General features: G+C 36.9%; 1 protein-coding gene across 6 annotated transcripts in view; it reads left to right on the top strand.

The window, feature by feature from the left end:
• The window catches only part of PPARGC1A (PPARG coactivator 1 alpha), a 291,472-nt gene that overhangs the window by 247,263 nt on the left and 31,066 nt on the right, over positions 1-13,143 (top strand). For all 6 annotated transcript variants that reach the window (XM_074349734.1, XM_074349718.1, XM_074349733.1 and 3 more), the window contains exons 4-7: positions 1,606-1,728; positions 2,606-2,810; positions 6,723-6,768; positions 6,878-6,951. In XM_074349734.1, the coding sequence (XP_074205835.1) occupies positions 1,606-1,728; positions 2,606-2,810; positions 6,723-6,768; positions 6,878-6,951 (448 nt within the window). The remainder of the gene's footprint in view (positions 1-1,605; positions 1,729-2,605; positions 2,811-6,722; positions 6,769-6,877; positions 6,952-13,143) is intronic.

Raw genomic sequence — 13,143 nt, forward strand, 5'->3', positions numbered from 1 at the left:
TAAAATAGATCATGAACATGTGTTTGTGAATTTTAAATGTTTGCATAATTTTTAATGGCCGCATGGTATTTTATTGTTTGGAGATGAGCTAATTTATTAAGCAATCTTTTATGGTTGGGTATTTAGTCTTTTTTTTTTCTATTTTTCACAATCATAAATTGTATAATAATTGACATACTTATAGTTTTATTCTCATGCATATTATTTTAGAAATAGAAGGTAGATCAAAGAGTATGCAATATTTTAAGGCTTTGGATCCATAATTCTTAGGAAGATTGAAAAATAATAGCACATTTGCAACCTAAGTTACCTAAATTTATGGTAGGCAATGAAGAGTGGATTCGTTGGCAATGAAGAGTGAATTTTCTTTTCAATGCAGTGCTTGATCGGGATTTTATTAGTTCTAAGACACAGTTTACCTTCTCAGCTATGGTAGCTATTTGTCATTTGCTATAAATCTGATGTAAGAGCACACAATGTAAATTATGAGATGCCATCCTGAGAACTTTAATAATGCTCTCTGGCCTGCCAGTTAGATGTTATTTCTCTCTCATCTCTAAGTCTTTAAATGTTAACAAGCATTTCACGTAAACCTATGGAGGCTTACTTGTATTCCTTTGCATTTTGAGATTGCTTGGCCTAGACGAGACTATCTCATAAGCAGCTGTAACATCCGTATTTCCCGATTTGTCCATGTGTCAGTGTCATTGGCTTTGCTGGCAGGTATTCTGATGTCTTTACATTGATACCCAATGGTTTTCATCCACACTGTTGTTTCAACTCAGAGGGGTTGTTGACTCAAAGTCATACTGCGTGTCCCAGCAGGGAGATCCGGGAAGGCCATCAGGTCAAAAGAAGAGACAGAGGTCAAGACAGAGTAAATGCTTTGCCTGAGTCAGAACCCACATCTCCTGATCCACAGGCCAGGATTCTATCTACTTAAAAATGCTTTTCAGTGACAGTCACTCTTTTATCCCAAATATTCTTTGAATCAGTAGTGTTTAACACTTGATTGTGAAATACGATTCAAAGAATCACAGAATTTTTCATTTATTGTCACTTGATTCATTTAGGTTGTTGAGAGGATAATGTACACATACTCCCTCCCCACTCCCAAGTCCTCATTTAGCAAAACCCCTTTTCTTACTTTGTAGATATTTGGAAATCTTTTTAGAAAGATCCTTTTGCCTTATTTTATCTAAAAGAAAAAAAAAATTAAGTAGACACTACTAAGTCTCCAGCGTAGGAAAAGGTAACACTTTCACAGCTGGCAGTGTCATGCCAAACTTTTTCTTACTTTTAAAAAATAAGTTTCCTGAGAGGGAGGGTATAGCTCAAATGGTAGAGCGCATGACCAGCACGCAAGAAGTCCTGGGCTCAATCCCCAGTACGTCCATTTAAAAAAATCAAAAAACCAAAGAACTAATAATAAAAAATAAATTTCCTTTAGTGCTATTGTGTTAAGATGTGCTATAATTAGAGTGATTGAATTCATTTTTGTAATGAGAATTAATTAATTTTAAGCTTAAAATTTCAATACCTTATTCCGTTGCTTAAAAGATGCATAACTTCTTTTGCTTTTCTTCTTCCCTGATGTGTTTCTAGCTTAAGAAGCTCTTACTGGCACCAGCCAACACTCAGCTAAGTTATAATGAGTGCAGTGGTCTCAGTACCCAGAACCATGCAAACCATAATCACAGGATCAGAACAAACCCTGCAGTTGTTAAGGTACAGATGTAACATTTCTTTTTCATACAGGAGGGGAAGTAACAAGGAGTTTTTGCTTAAAGCTATGAAACAAACAATAGGTTTCTATATATTAATTCAGCTGGGATCCTGCAGGGGCTTCCTAACAGTGAAACAGATTATGAAATGGGTTTCCAAAGCGGTACTCCAGCTATTTAAAGCTAGGAAGAGTTCGTCTCGGCTTTGTCTTTGGACCACTGAAATGCGAGTTTCACTGTCTGTTACGTTCTGCCTACTTTATTAATACATGCAGCAGTGTGGGCTACAGTAAAATTTGCTGATAGGCTGGTATCATCTATGAGTGACTTTAAGATGCAGCATTGCCATTTTGCCAGCTGTCTAACCTGAGAAAGATTGCTCTGGAATCACTGCAAAAGATCTATCTCTGCCATTAATTGGATGGAATGCTGGCAATGACATAATTCGGTTAGCGGGCTGTATTAAACAATGTTTGTCTTGCCATTCACTGTGAGTGAAAACGCAGCGTTAAGGGGTACTTAAGAGAATTGTGAATACTGGGCTCTGGCAATCAGTGGCAAATTAAGGTTTAAACCGGCTTCTTCTTCTTCTTCTTTTTTTTATTCACAGTAAAGGCGCTGTAGGGTCTTGTTAGTTACATGTTGCTGAGTAGGAACATTGAAATGTAGGAGAAATGAAATAAAAAGCTGCATAAATGTCATTTAGGAATTTTAAATGTAATTTTCTTTCCTTGTTCTGCAAACAATTATTCACAGCTCATAGATCTAGTACACTTAGACTGAACACTTCATTGAAAATCTCATCTCTTCAGAAAACCTATATCCATTCTGATAAGGTTCAGTTCACTAATTTTAGCTTTTCTTTATGCCTTGTTTTTAAGACCGAGAATTCATGGAGCAATAAAGCGAAGAGCATTTGTCAACAGCAAAAGCCACAAAGACGTCCCTGCTCGGAGCTTCTCAAGTATCTGACCACAAATGATGACCCTCCTCACACCAAACCCACAGAGACCAGGAACAGCAGCAGAGACAAATGCACCTCCAGAAAGAAGGCCCACACACAAGCTCAGTCTCACCACTTACAAGGTAGGCTGGGGACCAAAACGCACGCTGCCGGCGAGGGCGCTGACGGCAAAGTGAGCATGCGCGGGGCTGAGCACGGGAACTTTGGGCTTCTGTTCCATCCGTGTCTCTCTTAAAAGAGAATTCAGCACTTTATTTAGCTGGGGGTAAAAAATATCCTTTCTGAGGCACAACTTGAACAGATCCTATTCAGCTGATGTGCAGCCTAATTCACCATCACCAAAAGGCACCTGAACTGTTTTAGCCGGGTCGGGAGTGAGGTGGGGAGGATGGAACTGACACATCAGATGTGATGGAAACGAATCTTTGAATTGCTGATATAACTGAAGTTTTGAACAAGCTGGTCTAGCCAGTTCATGAAAGAGCTTTATTTTTTTCCCTCCCACTAATGAGGAAAAAAAAACGAGGCACAGTAGATTTGCTGTATATCCCTTAAGAAATAGTAAATAGTATTTATGCAACCCTTCCCAATTATTATGTGCATTCTTCTTTTTTTAGACCAAATGGTATACTCACAAGTTTTACTTTGTAAGTAAGGATTTGGAAATTGCTGGCTATTTAAAAAAACTGCTTTCTATTTTTTAAAAAAGTATTGCTTATATTACACTAAACATCTGGGTTGATTTTATTGCCCCCATACATTACTAGAAGGTTGATGCTTCAGAGGCAGATCAGGGTGATATGGGGAAAACCTCTCCTGGCAAAAATGAAAATTTCTTTTTTTTTTTTTTTTCTTTTGGCATCTGAAATATTCCGGTCATAGAGGCCCGAAGAGAGCTTGTTGAAAGTCGCTGTTGCTTTTAAAATATTTAACTTCCACCTTATCTCTACCTCTAACTTTGTAGTGGAAATAAACATATTCTAAAATAGCAATTGTAAACATCCACCTCTTTTTTTTTTTTTTTTTTTTTTTCCTTTTTTGTTTCCCCAATTCCCCTTCCAGCTGCAGTGGTAGCCCCTGATCCCTGTTTTGAACCATGATTATTTCGTGCAGGTATGCTGTTGCCGCTGCTTTTAATACGTCTTTTCTTTCCCAGGGTTTTGATTTTCCCTCTCTCATCCCTACCTCACCATAGGCCTGGGATTTTCATATTCTTTTAATATTTTTAATTAGGTCTCGATTAGGTTTTCCCCAGTGGATATCACCGTCCACCCTTTTCTGCCAGTTCAAGGAAATGTATTTATCGAAATGGGCCAGATTCTCTCCGTTTGCTTCGCCCTGATTGGCCTCTCAGACGCATGCGCTGGAGCAGTTTTCTTAGCGCAGACCCAGCGGAGCCGCAGGACTGAGACAGAGAACTGTAGAGCTCGCTGGCTGCCCTCCGCCTCGCCCTAGTCATGAGCTCATTTTCTGGAGCTAAAAGCCCCAAACTTGTTGAAACCCTGTAGTCAGTGAACCCAGCCCAGCAGCACGTTTTAAAGATTTTTTTTTTCTTCCAATTTTAGTTGGTCCTTTTGGATTTTGAGGGGTTTTTAATTTTGTAAATCCACGTGTCACTGAATATTACTGTACAGTGTTACAAACCATGGCAGTGAGGAATTAAGTTAGCCTGTGAAGGACATATTCTTTAGATGAGCCCTGCTGTATGTAGGTTTTTTTTTTTTTTTTAAGGTATGTTGTCTGTGGTGAGGCATCAGAAGCTATCCCAGAAAAGAACAAACCTTGTTGACAAGAAAAAAAATTCTTGTAGTTCCTGAATGTCTAAAAAAGAATAAACATGTAAACATGGCTGACTGTCAATAACTAACAGGAAATAAATGCTGAGTTTCAGGGATTATTTAAATGATTATTCAATTTTAATGCCAAAAATATGTGAACAATTAGAGACCATAACTGTGAGGATTTACTGAGGTTGTCTTACTTAATGTATTGTAATTTTTTCACACTGTGAAAAATTCATGTGTGCTCTCTGTAACACTGTGGGGACAAGTTCTTTTCAACTCCCTAGGGTAATGGTCTGGACTTTGGTGATAGTGGGTGTCCCATTTATTCATTTATCATTCGCTTGCTAATATATTCGTTCATCAAAATACCACGATCTTCATGAAAAAGATACATCTCTGTCCGCAAGGATCTTAGCGTCTCTGGTCCACTAGTCGCTGGAATAGCATGGAGTAAACCACATCAGTGCTCCTCTAATGGTAGTTTTTGTGAGCATGGGCTTTTGAAGCTGTATCTTTCTTGTGGCCCCCATTTTCTGTTTTCCTGTTGGTATTTTGTCCCATTAAATCTGACCCCTGCCTGTTCCTCTCCTTCTATTGCCATGGGCCTCCCTTGTACCCAACTATCAGAACTTCTGGAATCTTCCTTTAAGCGTTCTACCCTCTGCTTGCAACCTGGAATTTCAGTGACTGATTTTCAGTGTACGTTATTGGATGACAGAGCACATAATTTATATCTGTGATATTTTCTATTGCACCTGTATGCACTATTTTAATTATTAGTTGGGTACCATAAAAGTTGGTAAAGTTCCTTCATAAGTGTGAAGTGTGTTCTTTTTGAAAAGCTCATTATACCAGAAATACTACAAAATTAATGTCAAACCAGTTCATTTATCTGTATTTATGAAAAAGCCAATCAATCAATGTACCTCATTTGTACAAGACAGCATGAGTTTCATATTTCTGGATGATAAACCATTCAATTGTTTAAAAACTAAATCTAAATCTACAAATTAAATATGTAAATACTATTTATCGGAGTAAAGTACCTAATTCCAACCTAATTTGGACATAAATAATATTTTCACATTTCAAAGGACCTTAATTACTCAGGTTGATTAATTTGCTGTAGTATCTACTGAATGCAATTCCTTTTGATAATAGGAGAAAGAAAACATATTCTGGGCCCGACTCTGCCGGTAGCTAGTTTTATGGCCTTGGAAATATCAGTTAGCATCTTAGGTCTCAGGTTTTTCATCCATAAAATAAGAGAGTTTATTCTAAAGACCTTTTTGGTTTCAAGTCTGTGATTTTCATTACGTAAACGACTACCTCTTGACTTTTTGAAAGTAGTTATTTTAATGAGAAAAAAATTGACAAAACCTACACACATTATAAATATGTCTTTGTAGATAAGCATATGTATATATATATATATATATATACACATAGTATGTGGATGTATATCCCAAGTACGTTTCTCATCATGTTTTCCCCTCCTTCTGTTCAAAATACAAGACTGCCAAGGAGAAGCAATTGAAATTTTGGAGTGAGAAGAAGATTCTTACTCCACCCTTCATAATTGGGAAATGCCTCCTGTTGGAGGTAAGATTTAGGAAGCATAAAAGAAAGTAGATGTGCTCCCTCTGCAAGTTTGTAGGTCTCTCAGCTGATAAACAGCATCTCGAGCTGTCTATTGGACTTGGGAATCTGAACCCCTTTTAAACGGTGTGGGTCAGTGTCCGCAATTTGCCATAATCTCTCAATTAATTTTCAGTGAATAGAATGGTTACTGAGTGAGCTTTGGCCTCACAGAAATAACTGATTCTCAGGGCTAGACATCAAATTATACATTTTAAGAGAAAAATCAACTGAATATTCATAACGTTCTGTCGTCTTGTAGTTACTCTGCTGTTTTCTTGTCTAAACAAACCGTGTACTCTATTCCAAATTAAAACAGAAAACATTATTTCTCTCTGATGATCTGATGCAAATTTTGTATCCTTAACAGGGATGCTACATTTGGGGGAAAATTCTGTTTTCGTCTGTGTTTTCAAATGATAGTTTACCAATGCAAATGTTGTTTGAAATTTGTTTTAGCATAATGGACTGTTGTCTGACTTTGATCCAATATTCAGGGATTTCCTTATTTTAGTTTTCCAGTTTCCAGTTTCCACCATGACTGTTGTAGAAAGAAAACAAATCTGAGAAACACTCAATATCTCATAATTAGTTTCCTTTTTTTCCCTTTAGCCAAACCAACAACTTTATCTCTTCCTCTGACCCCAGAGTCACCAAAGTAAGTATTAAGAAATGTAACCATTTTCAGAAAGGGAAGGGGGTTCTAATACATTTGGCTACAGCAACTCCATTTCAGTTTGTTTTTATAAATGTGCCATATCTTCCAGTGACCCCAAGGGTTCCCCATTTGAGAACAAGACTATTGAACGAACCTTAAGTGTGGAACTCTCTGGAACTGCAGGTAAGCCTTACATTTCACCTGGACCTTTTGTGTGGGTGAGCATGTCTGTGAATTGTATATTAAACAATAGAGTGTATTCGCTAGGTGATTAATGAAATTAACAAAGAATGCAAACAACATTGGATAGGAAGTTTCTATAAATATTTTCAGTTGTTTATTTTTATTTTTTTTAAAAAGGAGACATTTATTGTGTGTCAGGCCTGGGCCAGCCCCTTTATGTATATTACTGATTTCGATCCACAAATAAACCTATTTCACATTAAGACACCAAAACTTGAAAAGGAGAAGAAATGAACATTTATTGGTCTCCCATTCAATAAACAGGCCAAGTGTATAAGTGGTTTTGGCTAATTTCACAGCGACTTCATGAGAATGGTGGCAGTTTGTTTTTTTTTTAATTTTTAAGATGAGAAAATAAGGTTCAGAGATATTAATTAACTTGCCCAAGATCACAGAGCTAGAAAGCAAGGAACAAAGATTTGAACCCAGGTTTCCTAATGATCAATGCTTCACATGAAGTATTTCCTCTCTCTCCATTATACTTAACCGTATAATGCCCTCCTATATAAGTTACTATTTTTATACCTTTTCAGCAAAAGGAGAAAGATGAAAATGTACCCATTCACCAAAACAAAATGTCCTTAACTTTTTTTTAACAAGAGCAATTTTCTTCACCATTGGGACCTCTGAACTCATTTGGCCAGTCTTCCTTCATGTTCTGAAGAGGAAGAAGCTTTAAAACTTGAACTAACCCCTAAGAAACTTACTAATCCAAAAAGTTCCTGGGTAGACTTCTGAGTTGAGTGCAGACGGCACCTTTGCACTAAGTGCTCGGGTTTCGGTACTTGAACCCCACCAGAAAGTGAATCTGAGGATGTCTGAACAAGGAGTTTCCTGGCTCTGGCCATTGCTGATAAGGGAAAAGGAACAGTAAGTTAAACAAGATGCTCTCAACCAGAACTGTGGTGCCTACACGCACCGTGGTCATTGTCACTAAGTTTAATTTCACACTTTGAGTTTGCTAAATTACCTCCTTATGAAAGGTCTATTGCCTGATTGCATGATTTGGTCAAGCAGCAGAGCAGTTAATTTCATGGTATTTATATATATTTTGTGTGTGTGTGCACATATATAAATATATTATTCTATACATAGACACACATGTATTCACTTATAAAGCATATACATAGTATCATTCTTAAATAAATTACAATTGCATATGTGATTACAAGCAACTTTTGTGTGTATTTATTAGGTGCAGTAGAGGCTTTCTTAGCTGATCAGTGAGTGAGTGCTTAGATTTATCTAAAAAGTTGATTGACGTATACACAGTTTTGTCCTTTTCCTTTGCTTAAAACATAAATATACTTTCAAATATAAAACTTTTGGCATAAGACAGAGACCTTTGCCGTGAACTTAAATTTGCTAACTGGGAATCCGTTCATCTTCCTGGCACATCCTGCACTAGTAATGCTTCAGAGATGGTAGCCACTTCTCCTTTCTTGCTTTCTGAAGGAAAAGAATTAAGGATATTAGTGTGGTAGGCTGAGTGAAGAATCATTCTAGATTTTTATTTTTTTTTACATAAATCATAATCATAATTCCCCATGTTTTCCCAGTATTTTCTGATACCACCCTGTAATTTGATAGCCCTTCTTTTAATGACATACCTTTATTGGGTCTTTTTAGAGAAACAACTTTTCTTACTCATATCTCATTCATTCACATCATATTTTATTATCTTACATAATTTCAGTCACCAGTATGATGGACATTAATGGATTTGGGAAAACACACTACCTTGACACACAATAAGAACGCAGCTGAAAGGAATCTGTTAACTCCGAGTATTCAGAATGCCGGTGGGTGTGAGTAACTGTATTTTAGACAGGATTGAGAAAGCTTCCACTGTATATACCAATACCAAGCTTTCCATTAGAGAAATATATTTTTTTAAATTTTTCCCTGATTGTAAATAATATAAACTTACTATTAAAAATATCAAAAATACAAACTAGAGGAAAAAATTGTTCATCATTCTACATTGTTTTCTGTGGATATTTTTACATCTGTGATCATTTTGTATATACGGAACGTTGCATCCTGATTTTTCAATTAATGTTTTAATAAGGAAGTTTTACATCATCACAGACCTTTTATTATCAGGCTCTTAGCTTGCTGTGTAACAGTAGTTTGAGTAGGTACATCAAACTTTATCAACATTTATTGAATTATTCTTTTACTGTTATATATTTAGGTTGTTTTCAAGGGTTAGTATTTGGAAATAGCACTGCAGTGGGAACCTTTGTTGGTGAATTTTTATACTTCTCAAAATAAATTCCTAGTAGTTGTTTAAACTGACTATAAGGATATAAATATCTTGGGGGGCTTCTGATACACATTGCCACATTACTTTCCAAAAGAGGCATTTCCATTTATCACCCTGTGAGCCCTATGTCTATATATTTGCTTTATTACATCCTTGCCAGCATTGAATATCTTTGTTTTTAAAATGTGCTGCTAATTTATTAAAATATCATTTAATTTGCATTTCTACTATTGGTGAAATTATTGTGTTACCAAAAAAGCACTTATTTTTATTTTCTTTTTGTCAGAAGTTTTAATACTTCTTTTATTGATAGACACCTAATTTTAAATAAATTAGTTATAAATTTGAAAGGCCAGTAAAGGTTTAATGAAGAAGTTTTTTAAAAAACCACTTAAAATCCTTAAAAATATATGCAGTGGATTTCTTTCTGTCGGTGAACCAGAATTCAGCGTACTCATTCAAATCTCTTTTTTTTCAGTGCTTTGAAAGATTGTTGAGTACAGTGGAAATCAGTTTACCAACATATTTTTAATACGTGCTCTATGCTTGCAATGTGATAGGTCTTGGGATTGTAACAGCAAATGTAAGACATAGAGACTAAGTGTGCAAAGTATGGAGTATCATACTTGGCTCACAGTAGGTGCTGTTTATGTTCTTGTGTTCAAGATTTGGGCTTATAGTCAGTTGGGAAAATCATACGTATTGTACACAAGTAACATGAAAGGAAAATATTGTTTATTATTTATCATGTTTTGCTACCTCCTAAGGAATGTGGGTCCAGAGGTTGCTTTTTCATTTGTTAAGCACGGTAGTATTCAGAGTGCAGATGCAAATTAGGCAAGCAGATGTGTGGTCAAATTGCATTACATACAAAATAATTTAGAGCTGCAGGAGATTTAAGAGATGAAGAAGACTTGGAGGTTGTAGAAGGGGGCTGGAGGGACAAGTTTGAAACCTGCCTGCAGGGGGCGGTGGGGGGAGGACAGGGTTTTGTTTTGTTTAGTTTTGTTTTCTTTGATAGCTGTGTTGTGGGTTTGAAATGCTAGACAGTGAGTAACGTTCACAACCTCTATCTCCACTAAACATCTTTAGTAAAATTTTTCATGTAGTCGTGTTTGGAGGATGTGACAAACACTGTGCCTCAAGAAAATCACCAAAGGGAAGAAAAGAAGTTATCAAAGGGAACACTGTAACATAGCTTCACATTAAATACCTCGAGTGTGCAAAAGTTTGAAAAGCATTGTGAAGACAGCTCAGGACTGAGAGAAGCATTAAGGCGATACCATTATGCAGTGAATGACAGAGCTGGTTTCTGAAAAGGCGTTTGGAGGAAATTGAGCTCTCCACTGACTTGGGGAGCCTTAAGGGAGAAAAGTGTTTGCATCAGATTTTCAAGCGTTTAGGTGGAAAGGGGAGAAGATAGCGGTGGAACAGAAGATACTAAAGTATATGTGGAAACATAAAACTGCCAGTATTCAACATTTTTGACATACCAAAAAAAAGGCAATTTCATGTGGTTCAGTCTGAACCAGTATATTTTGTAAGCTGCAAAGCTCCAAATAAAAGCAGTCAATTATGATTTCTAAAAATCACACAGCGTAGTTGAGTGAAGCTGGACAAAATTTGGCTCTGATGTTGGACAGACCCAAGTTCAAAGTCTGGATCTACTCTCCTTTAGCTTTATGACCTTTGGTCAATTTAATTAAATTCTGTGAGACTCAGGATGCCCATGTAGCAAATGATGCTAATGACAGTACCTACATCTCACTGAGTCACTGTGAGAATTGAATGAGCTCAAACACGAACAAAGCTGAGTCCAGTGCCAGCATATGTAAGTGTTCAATCGATTTGGTTGATTACTAATCCTATGTTAAATTCACCTGCAGATGTCATTGTTCCTTGCTACTCATCGGTTTGATTTTTGACTACCTTTACCTGTTTCCTTTTATTGGCCTTCATGCTCTCTCCTCTTTGGCACTCTCATATGTGAAGTTATGTATTCTTTTTGTGGTCAGGTACCCCATGCTTTAGGTGTGGGTGTGGGATTTGCCAAATCAAAGTAGGAAAATCTCCTCTTGGATATTCTCTTAACAACAGATACTTCTGCTGTCACTGCAAATCCTGGAGGTTAGACACTCCCTAGTAGGCACTTCACATGTATTATTTTTTTCGACTCTCTGCCCATTTAATTGTTGAGGAAAAAGCAATATGTTGATTCTAGGTCTGTGGTGGACCCTGGGTTCAAGGCTGGTCTGTCTGACTAGAGATGATGTCTTTTTCCTGAAGCCTGAATTTTAAAGATAGTAGTGGGCATCTGTTATGTTAAATTTTAGGTTTGATTTCACTTGCCAAGTGTCATTGATTGGTATCGGCTGCCAGAAGCATTGTGTTGAGAAGGATTCTAAGGCCAAGTCTGTACTCAGTGGGAGTGTCATGATCGATTAGTGATGTCTGCCACAGGTGCAGCAGGAGGGTAGATGGGGTGGAGACAGCATTCATGTTGTTGATTTGTTGATCCTTGGTGTACACCCTTGATGTGTTTAGTTGGGACTGAGGAAATGGATCAAGCTATTTCCCAGGCCTTTCTGGTGTCTTCTTTTTCTTTACTCTCACAAATTTTAGTGAGATTTTTCCAAACCTTTAAGTGAAAATGCAAAGAGTCAACAAAATTCTAAGACCTCCAGAATCAGCCCTCTGCCCCATCTGCAGCGTCTTTGGGAAACAGGAGGGGTGAGATAGGAAGTTTGCTTTATTAGGTATCACCAGATGGTCTGACTTTGTGATTGTCCTAAACTAGCTCATTTTGGCTGATAAAAAAAACGCTTCTCTTTTACAGGTGTAAAAACTAATTTGATTTCAAAATAGCTGTTAGTAAAGCAAGATGAGAGGAAAGAGAATGCTCTTTTGGCAGAAGGCATTTAAATCTATTGCATATGGAGAGTTGCAGAGTGCTAGACTTTTTGTTACTGAAATGGGAATGGCAAAGCAGTGTCAGCTCAACAACATGATGGTTTTAACTGCAGGACATGGAGGGATTTAGTTAGGGACCAAAGTGACTGACAGCCGTATTTTATTTACATATGTGTGTGTATGTATATATGTATACATATTTATGTGTATTTTATATAAATGTTTTATTGTTACTACTATAAAGGTAATAAGAAACAATATAATTATTTTACAGCTAGTTAAGAAAATGAGAAAAACGGAATAATCAGCAGTCTCTTCACCCTAACACCCTGCCTTAGCAGTGTTTTCCTCCACTGAGATGTACGTTTCCCCTTGATTATCATGATGGCAGAATTCTGATTTTTTGGTGTCATTTGTCTTTCACTCAATGTCTTCCCTTGGTTTAAACTGGCAGTCACTCAAAGTGCACTTCAGTAGACTTGCACTTAAAAAAACCCACTCATTAACCAATCAATGAGTAATTTCTTATTCTTTTATGTGGAGTTTTAGATTGTCTTTTTTGGACTTCCCATTTAAAAGTTCATTTTGCTGGCTAGAATATTGACAAACAGCATAAATTTGCTGTACCCTTTTGCCATAGACGTCTTTTGGATGTGACTTATCTGTAGAGAAATAGACCAAAGCAAAATGTAAGCAATAGTTGGTAGTTTTAAAGGAAAACCACAGCGACAGAGAACTGGAAAGTGATTTTGACAGGTCATATAATCCATTCCTGTGCCTGAAGATGCCAAGAAAGGGAGGCCCGACAAATTCCTTTTATAGCCCATTCCAATGTTTGGCAACTCATACTGACAGGAATTTCTTCCATATTTCAAGCATCTCCTTCATTTTTTTTTTAGTTTTTAATCTCATTCTTCTCTCCCCAGCATCTGAAAAGTTCTTCAGTTTTCTTT

The sequence above is a fragment of the Camelus bactrianus genome, chromosome 2, assembly GCF_048773025.1.
Source record: "Camelus bactrianus isolate YW-2024 breed Bactrian camel chromosome 2, ASM4877302v1, whole genome shotgun sequence".
Lineage (NCBI taxonomy): Eukaryota > Metazoa > Chordata > Mammalia > Artiodactyla > Camelidae > Camelus > Camelus bactrianus.